Source organism: Lagenorhynchus albirostris, chromosome 19 (genome assembly GCF_949774975.1).
Source record: "Lagenorhynchus albirostris chromosome 19, mLagAlb1.1, whole genome shotgun sequence".
Classification (NCBI taxonomy): domain Eukaryota; kingdom Metazoa; phylum Chordata; class Mammalia; order Artiodactyla; family Delphinidae; genus Lagenorhynchus; species Lagenorhynchus albirostris.
This window is the reverse complement of record NC_083113.1, coordinates 4,459,210-4,467,570: the sequence shown is the minus strand read 5'-3', so window position 1 is coordinate 4,467,570 and position 8,361 is coordinate 4,459,210. Positions and strand designations below refer to the sequence as shown.

General features: G+C 62.2%; 2 protein-coding genes across 8 annotated transcripts; both read left to right on the top strand.

Moving 5' to 3' along the window:
* The first annotated feature begins 2 nt into the window (after positions 1-2).
* ZNF581 (zinc finger protein 581) lies at positions 3-2,720 on the top strand. 2 transcript variants are annotated; one of them, XM_060130234.1, is made up of 2 exons: positions 3-300; positions 1,011-2,720. In XM_060130234.1, the coding sequence occupies exon 2, from the start codon at positions 1,030-1,032 to the stop codon at positions 1,621-1,623; it is 594 nt and encodes a 197-aa protein (XP_059986217.1). In that variant the 5' UTR covers positions 3-300; positions 1,011-1,029; the 3' UTR covers positions 1,624-2,720. The 2 variants fall into 2 exon arrangements, with proteins under 2 accessions (XP_059986217.1, XP_059986216.1); XM_060130233.1 differs by lacking the exon at positions 3-300 and adding an exon at positions 396-536.
* A 687-nt stretch (positions 2,721-3,407) lies between these two features.
* CCDC106 (coiled-coil domain containing 106) lies at positions 3,408-7,668 on the top strand. Of its 6 annotated transcripts, none has more exons than XM_060130231.1 (6): positions 3,408-3,734; positions 4,375-4,453; positions 4,603-4,705; positions 4,792-4,968; positions 6,084-6,296; positions 6,799-7,668. In XM_060130231.1, exons 2-6 carry the CDS (start codon positions 4,424-4,426, stop codon positions 7,113-7,115), a joined length of 840 nt encoding a protein of 279 aa, XP_059986214.1. In that variant the 5' UTR covers positions 3,408-3,734; positions 4,375-4,423; the 3' UTR covers positions 7,116-7,668. The 6 variants fall into 6 exon arrangements, with proteins under 6 accessions (XP_059986214.1, XP_059986212.1, XP_059986215.1 ...); XM_060130229.1 differs by having other exon boundaries at positions 4,598-4,705; XM_060130232.1 differs by having other exon boundaries at positions 3,408-3,738.
* The last annotated feature ends 693 nt before the right edge of the window (positions 7,669-8,361 follow it).

The following is an 8,361-nucleotide window of genomic DNA, read 5'->3' as shown; positions in this document are numbered from 1 at the left end:
GGGGCGTACGGGGTGAAGCAGGCAGGGGGGTTGGGGGATGGAAACCGGACCATAAGCACCTGGGAACCTTCATCTCGGCCTGTGTTTCTGGCCGGAGCCGTTTTCTGATGGCCCAGGCGCCCCCGCCCCCACCGCCCTCCCCTGGACCCTCTTCTCTTTACCCTGGTCTTCTCTCCCCTTACCCGGCGCCGCCAGCTCTTGGGGGATACCCTGAGGCCACCGACCCGCCGCCATCTGCAACCACGGGAGTAGCCCGGGGCCGTTCCGGAGTCGCCCGGACCCGAGAGGCTGCTGCACCGGGTACGGGGGCCGGGAGGCGGGAGGGAGCCGGAGCGGGCCGTAGGGAGGGGCGGGGCCGGGTGAGCGGGTACCTGTGCGCTGGGCGGGGAGGGGCTGTTCCGACGGCTCGGAGGGGGCGCTGCCGAGAACTTGCGTAGAGAGGCCTGAAGGCCCGGGCCGCTGGTGGAACCCTAGAGAGCGCTGGGACACTGCCAGGACTGGGGGGTGGATGGGCGCGGACTGGAGAGAACCTGCAGGTAGCGGGGCAAGGGGAGGTGGGCGGGTTAGGACATGGGGTTCCCAACGTGACAGCCCATTTGAGAAGGCCTGAGTGCATATAGAGGGGGTAGGAAATGCTTCTTGGTGGAATATGTAGGATGGACTGACACCCAGACTGGGATCAGTGGCGTGGACAAGGGAGAGGCCTGGAAGTCTATTAGGTGGGGCCTGCGGGCAACCTGTGACCTGAGCGGGGGCACAAAGCGGAAAGATAAAGAGAGCCTGTGCGTACAGTCGGTGGTGGAACAGAATCGGAGAGGTTTTTCAAGGAGGGGGTGCGTAGAAGCCTTACAGAGGGTCACAGAGTTCAGGGCCGAAGGACTGGAGAGGAGATGGGGGATGGGGGTTGCAGAATTCCTGAGTAGGTTACATAGAGAGGGGAGAACAGAGCCCGTGGGGGCTGAGCTTCCCTCCTCTACTGTAACCTTCTCATCCTCTCTCCCCTCCACCAGGCCTCAGTCACCCCTCCGGATGCTGGTGCTGCCGTCCCCCTGCCCCCAGCCCCTGGCGCTTCCCTCCGCTGAGGCCATGGAGGCGCCTCCCCCTCGGACAGGCGGGTCCCCAGAACCCGGACCTTCCTCTTCCACAGGATGTCCCCAGACTTCGTCCCCTTCGAGGCCCAACCACTACCTGCTCATAGACACCCAGGGCGTCCCGTACACCGTGCTGGTGGACGAGGAGTCTCAGAGAGAGTCCGGACCCGATGGGGCTTCGGCTCAGAAAAAGTGCTACAGCTGCCCAGTGTGCTCCCGGGTCTTCGAGTACATGTCTTACCTTCAGCGACACAGCATCACCCACTCGGAGGTCAAGCCCTTTGAGTGTGATACCTGCGGGAAGGCATTCAAGCGGGCCAGCCACCTGGCGCGGCACCATTCCATTCACCGGGCAGGTGGCGGGCGGCCCCACGGCTGCCCGCTCTGCCCTCGCCGCTTCCGAGAGGCGGGCGAGCTGGCCCAGCACAGCCGGGTCCACTCCGGGGAGCGCCCCTACCAGTGCCCGCACTGTCCACGCCGATTTATGGAGCAGAACACGCTGCAGAAGCACGCTCGGTGGAAGCATCCCTGAGCCAGGCTGCGGGGTACCTCAGGTACCATGGGATTCTGTGGGGAGCGTGGACTCCCGTCGCCCTCAAACAGCCGGGAGCGCCAGAGGCTGGGCTGCGGGGGCCCTGGACACAAACACAGGACCCCCCCGTGGGGAGGCTGAGCCCTGCCTTGAGGAGTAATCTTCGGGTCCTCAGCCTCAGTGTTTTGGAGATAAGGATGGGAAAAAGACCTCACGTTTACAGAGTGGAGTCCTCTAACCTCAGAGACATCAGCGAGTCCACGGCTGAGCCCTGACTGGAGGGGTAGGGAGCAGAGTGCTGTGTGTTGAAATTCTCGGGCCTGGAAACCCATGGTTGGGGGCCATCAGGAATCTGCAGCATCTTGCTGAGGCCCCCCTGCGATGCTGGGGGAAGGGGCCCCAGACCTGCTTCCCACTCCCCAGCCAGGGTCTGAGACTGGACACTCACTAAACACAGGTTCCACTTTGAGCGTGTGAGGTTTTGGGGGACCGTGTCTCTGCCGACTGTCTAGCACAGAGACTGAGCAAGTGCCTGGCCCACTTGGGCCTTGGCTTGCCTGGGAAGGTTGGCCTGCACTGGGGTTCGCCCTAGCTTGGCTCCTGACCGCCTGTGTCATATAGGCCGAATGTTTTTAAATATTTCTTTTTTTTTTAAACCACGATCCATTGTAAGAAACATTTTATATGGCAACGCCGTATAGATACACAATATATGCAAAACAAAGGTTTAACAGTAGTTACCTCTGCCATGTGCAGATCTGTTTTTTTCCATCTACTTTTTTTTTTTTTAAGACTGCCAATTCCAGATTTCATTCTACCATATTATCTGCGCATGAACCTGTAGTTTGAAAAACACCGATCTAGGGCAGGTGCCTCCCCCTGGACGTTTTGACTGAGGCTGCAATTTATCCGTAGTGTGAAGTGGGTAGGAGGGGAGAGTGACACTTTCTAGGTGGCACAGACATTTAGGTTCTCCCGCTGCAGGGTTAAAGCACGACTCTCATAAGGGCTGGCAGAAATTCCAGAGCATGGAAGCTACCTGAGAATGGGAGGAGAGGCAGGTGGAGCTGGGCCAGAAGCTGAATAAACATCTGTCTTCTCAATGAATTTTCCTTGTGTGTCGGATTTGTGCCAGGCACTGTGCTGGGCCTCATTTCTTCTTCCCACCTCTTTTTGGGTGGAGGAAAAAATTGTCTCTACTTCCCAGAGAGGGAAAGAGCTTCCCACCATCTAACTTCAGATAACAGTAACAGTGCCCTGTCTTGAGTTCTCACTGCGGTCAGGCGCTGAGTTGAGCGTTCTGCGTGTCATATCATCCTATATACCCACAACAAACCTAAAAGGGATTATAATCTCCCCACTTTACAGGTAGACTGAGGCAGTGAAGGAGCGGCCAGGACTGGAATCTAGGTCTGAATGTTCCAAAGCCAGCTCTTAACAACACGGGGGTGATGATGCAGGGGTGGGGAGTGGTTTCTAGGCCTTTATTTTCGGGGAGGAGTAACTCTCCCTACCCCATGATCCTGGGAACCCTGGGGTCTGGCTGTGCTGAAGCCCAGTGGGAGATGAAGGAGCGAAGGAGCAGAGCGGGTTGCAGGGGTCCGCACCGGCCAGTTCCCAGGGTCTCTCTTAAGGGGATCCTCCCTGTGCTTCAACTTTCCCGGCTGTTTCCTATATTTCCCCGCCTCTCCCGGGCCGGACTCGGCGCGCCTTCGCCCCTCACTCCCCCACCCCTGGGGACCCCCGGAGCTGCCAGCTCTCCAGGATTTGGGAAATTCGTGACGTTCCCTGCCCAGGCTTCGCCAAGGGCGGGGGGGTGCGCTGCAAGGGGCCATCGCGCAAGTGCGGCCCCGGCCTCCGCCGCAAACGGCCGGCCTCATCTGGGGCCGGGGACTCCTGGAGGAGGCACGCCAACTGGCGCATCGGGCGGTCCTGGCGTCCCTGCCTTTCCCATCGCCCGGCTCCGAGACTCGCCGCCTCTGCCGCCCTGCCCGCGGGTGTGCGGTCGCTTCCCTCCGCTCCCCGTTATTCTTTGCAGACGCTCCCCGGCGCCGGGCATGGGCGCCGCCGCCGCCGCTGCCGTCGGTCCTCCGGCCGGATTCCGCGCGCGGGTGGGTGAGCGTGGGGCCCCGGCCAGTCCGACCCCGGGCACCTGCGGGCCGTGGGGGCGGTGGTGGCCGCGTCGGCACCTGCGGCCAGGTGCATCCCCCGCTGAGACCACTTGCCACCGTCGCTCCCCCTCCCACCCGCGGGACAAAGGGCGGGGGCGGGGGCGCATCCCCACTCACGACCTTCCCTCGCACTGCGCACGCGCCCAGCTCCCCAACGGGCGATCGCCTTGATCGCCCACGCGAGTGCGTGGGGTGACCGGGGGTGGGGAGGCGCGGCTCGTGGCTTGGGCCCCCACCCTGCGCCTGGAAGTTGGGGGCACACTCTCCCTCCCCCGCACCTCTCACTTCTTTGGCCCCGAGGCGACCTGTGATGAGGTTCTGTCCTATTTCGGCCAGGATGTGCCTGCTCTGTCGACCCCACCGGTCCTTCTTCTTCCAGCACCCTCGTTCTCTAGAATCTAGGAGTTTGTAACCCCAGGGGTCCTCCCTCAGTCCTGAGGGGTCTGGGTCCCCTCCTCCATCAGACCCAGGAGTCCCGGCCCTCAGCACGCCCTCCCGCAGTCGTGAGCCCCAGCTCCCCCGGGATGTCCCCGAGGAGTCCGTCTGTGTTCCTTCATCTGTGGCTGCTGTTTCTGTCCAGTGCCCCTGAGGCTCTCAGCTGCTGGGGTCCGCAGGAGGCCGCACCATGAATGAGCGAAACATTAGCCGGAGGAGGACAGGTGAGGAACTGGACCTTGCTCCACCCTTGGTCCCACAGCTGCTGCCCGTTGTCCCTGCCCTTTCCTCTCCAGGGCTGCGTGGTTGGGGGCTGGTCCGAGGCTCCTTGGGACTTCCCTGGGGTGACCCCGGCCTCTTTTTTCCAGTGAAGAAGGACAATGAGGCCTTCGAGATTTCCATCCCCTTCGACGAGACGCCCCACCTAGACCCACAGATCTTTTACAGTCTGAGCCCCTCTCAGGGAAACTTCGAGGGTGAGTTGGTTGAAAGGGGACTTGAGTCAGGCAGGGGTGCAGGGCCCTGAGGCCTGGGGTCGACCAGGGTCCTCTGCTGTCCCTAGAGCCTCCGGGGGCTGCGTCCCCGACTGTGGCCCTGATGAACGGTGTTAGGGCCCAGCTGCACATGGCCCTGGAGAGGAACTCATGGCTGCAGAAGCGCATTGAGGACCTGGAGGAGGAGAGGGACTTCTTGCGGTGTCAGCTGGACAAGTTCATCTCCTCTGCCCGCATGGATGCAGGTGAGGCCGCCAGTCCCCTCCCCATCTCACTCCTGGGCCCCGGCACCCAGCTCGGCCCTCCTCAGGGACACAGGACCCTTCTCACCCACACTCATCCTCTGGCGGCTCAGGGGGACCTGTCATTTTGCCCGCTCCTTGCACCTGTGGCCATGTCTGGGGCTTCAAGCCCAGCTTCCTTCCTGCTTGAGTCCTTCTGCTGCTGGACAGGACACTGTGCCCTGCTGGTCCATGTATTCTGAACACTGTCCCATCCCCTTCCCTTATAGGGCTTGTCTCTGCCAAATCTTTAGCTGTGTTTTGGTGGATCCAGACTGTCCTCTCCCCTTCCTGCCGTTCAGCCCCTGGCTGGCTCCCTCAAAAGCTTCCGCTTCCCTCTCTGTGAAGTCAGCTGAAAGTCTGGGCAAAGGGCCTGTGTTTTTTCAACACCTACTTTACTGAGGACCCCTCTTCTCTTGAGCCACCTCTAGCCTGGGTTGCTGGGGCCTCCCACCATCCACCCACACTGACGGGAACCTACCAAGGATGGTCAGGCCCAGGGGCTTCTGGATTTCCTCGGTGGGAACCCCAACACTGGACCTCCAAACCCACCCTTCGGAGGGCCCTGCCGGGAAGAACCCCCGCCGCTTCCTCTGTCTGGGTGAGGGTGGGCGCCCGCCTGCCCTTCCCAGCGCACTAGACCCAGAGACTAAGGTTTCCCTCCGGGTCTGCACTCCCACCCCTACCCAGGCTTTGCCTGCCTCCCCGCTTATAGAGGCCTCACTGGGTCCCCAGAACACCCCTCCTCCACCGTGGGAACCCCACAAAGTCAAAGACTGTCTCGAGGTCCCCGGGACTCTCTTGGTCCACTGGGCCCCTCCCCCAGACCTCTTGCCACCGAGTTGAGGAGCATCCTCAGCCCATGCCCCACCCCACAGAGACTTGGGATCTCTGTCCCCAAATCCCAGCTGCTTGTGGAACTTCAGCATCTACAGTGCACTTCCTGCCTGTTCCCTCCTTGGGGACCCCTTCCTGGGGACCTGTGTGACAGTGCTGTCGGTCCCCACCTGGCCGACTCCTCCTCCCTCCCTCCTGTTCGTGAAGTTCACGCATGCGCGTGTCTCCTCTCACCTCTCCAGAGGACCACTGCCGGCTGAAGCCTGGGCCCCGGAGGGCTGAGGGGGACGGCAGAGGCGGGGCTGGGGGCGAAGCCTCAGACCCCGAGTCGGCTGCCTCCTCACTCAGCGGAGCATCTGCACAAGGCAGTAACGGGGAGAGGAAGAGGCAGAAGCAGAAAGGGGGCACTGGCCGGAGGCGCTTCGGGAAGCCCAAGGCCCGAGAGAGGCAGCGGGGTAAGCGAAGCACAGGGGGTGGGGGGCTCTGGGCTGGGGACTTGCTGTGTGACCTCCAAGGAGCTCCCCCTTGTCCCCCCAAGCCTTGGTCTCCCCATCAGCAAAGAGACCAGACCTGGTTGTCTGTCCCGGCCTCCACATGTGGTCCTGGTTTACAATCCTTAAATCTGTGTCCACCCTCACCGCCGCCTGGGGCTTGACCTTCCTGAGCCTTGGGCTCCTGTCAGTAACAGGGGAGGGGGCGATGGCCCAGGTGGACTGAACTCCACCCTTGAACCCACTCCCTCCTTCATTTTTCCTCCTCATCCCCCTCCCTGGGCTTGCCTTCTCTGATTTTCCTCTGGTCCGACTTCTGTCTACATTTCTTCCGCCTCTTGTAACTCTCACTGCTTTTCCTCGTTCTCTGTTTTGTTCTCCTGATCTTCTGGCCTCCCCTTCCCACTTCCTCTCTCTGCCCCCCCCCCCAATGCCTCTCTCTCGCTCTCTCCCCTCGGCCCTGCAGTGAAGGACGCCGACGGTGTGCTCTGCCGCTACAAGAAGATCCTGGGCACCTTCCAGAAGCTGAAGAGCATGTCTCGAGCCTTCGAGCACCACCGAGTGGACCGCAACACGGTGGCGCTGACCACGCCCATCGCGGAGTTGCTCATCGTGGCCCCCGAGAAGCTGGCGGAGGTGGGCGAGTTCGACCCCTCCAAGGAGCGTCTGCTCGAGTACTCGCGCCGCTGCTTCCTGGCCCTGGACGATGAGACCCTCAAGAAGGTGCAGGCCCTCAAGAAGAGCAAGCTGCTGCTTCCCATCACTTACCGCTTCAAGCGGTGATTCCGCCCCACCTGGCCCGGGACACGCCCCCGGCCCCTCTTTCCCTCCCCCTCCGCTCTCCCGGCATTGGTCAAGCGTGTGTAGGAGTGGTGGGCCCTCACGAGGGCATGGGGGCGGATGGGTGGCCTGTTTCTGCGCGTGCCTCTCTCCCTCCCCTCCTGCGGACCGCCACCCCCTTCCCGGGTCCCTTGTATATAGATCTGCCCCTTTGCCTCTCTCATTCTTAGCATCCTCCCCGTCCTCCGCATTCCCTGGGGTGGGGGCGGTCCAAGAACTACTGTCCAGGGGCCGGTTTCTGCCCTTTCCTAAACACTGGCACCCCCTCCCACCTGAGCGGCACCGTCCTGCCGTCACCCGGCCCTTGCTCCTGGGAAAACTGCGGGACTGCGAGGCGAGGGCACTGTACATACCCCGTTGCCGCCCCCAGCCCCAAGGAGAGGCTGGCCCACCTGCCCGCCCTGCAAGGAGCTCCCAAACCGCGTTCCGGGACCGCCTCGAGTCCACGTGAAACAGATAATTATTAAATGAATTTAAATTAAAAAGAGATGATAAAATTTGGAATAAACTGGGCCCCGGCCTTTTCCTGGGAGGGGGTGGCCGTTGCCGCGAAGACGGTGACGGAGGCTCTGAGGGGTGACGGAGGCTCTGAGGGGTTCCGGGGCACGGACGGTCAGGCGGGAAACGGGGAGGTTGGGGAGACAGGGTGTAATTAGCTCCCCGGAGACAGGGGTGGGAGGGGAGAAGGAGCTGTGCCCTGGGGAACTCGGAGGGGCAGAGCTCCGGAAAAAAGGCGTGAGCACTACCCGCTGGGCTACTTGGACTAGAGGCACGGAGGCAGGAGGCGCGTCTGAATAAAACCTCTGGCGGAGGCGGCCAACGAGGGGAACGGGGACTCTCTGAGCGTAGGCTTCCGCCAGGAGGCGGTAAAGCGAAATTATCTGCCTCCCGGAAGTGTCCGCTACGTCGCCTGCTGCGCCTGCGCGGCGGGTGGGTGGGTGGGGCGGGCGCGCTTGTGCGGTTGCCATGGCAACCAGGAGAGGGCGGCCTAGCTTAACGGTCGGGAATGCAGTACTTTCCCTGGAGGAAGGGAAAGACTCGCGCACGCGCTCTGGGGGCTCGGGAAGCGGGCACCCTTCCGGAACAGTTGAGAAACCTCGACTCAGACCGGCTTCTACGCAGGCGCAGAAGCCCACCTCGCGCCCCGCCTCTTCCCCCTTGCGCAGGCGCACAAAGCCGCTCTGGCAAC

Excerpts from the sequence above, each read along its gene's own strand:
- CCDC106 (XM_060130226.1), top strand. The coding sequence starts at position 4,420 with ATGAATGAGCGAAACATTAGCCGGAGGAGGACAGGTGAGGAACTGGAC. Across the intron at positions 4,706-4,791 it reads CTCTCAGGGAAACTTCGAGG|AGCCTCCGGGGGCTGCGTCC; the intron begins GTGAGTTGGTTG and ends TGCTGTCCCTAG. Across the intron at positions 4,969-6,083 it reads CTCTGCCCGCATGGATGCAG|AGGACCACTGCCGGCTGAAG; the intron begins GTGAGGCCGCCA and ends TCACCTCTCCAG.
- ZNF581 (XM_060130234.1), top strand. The coding sequence starts at position 1,030 with ATGCTGGTGCTGCCGTCCCCCTGCCCCCAGCCCCTGGCGCTTCCCTCC.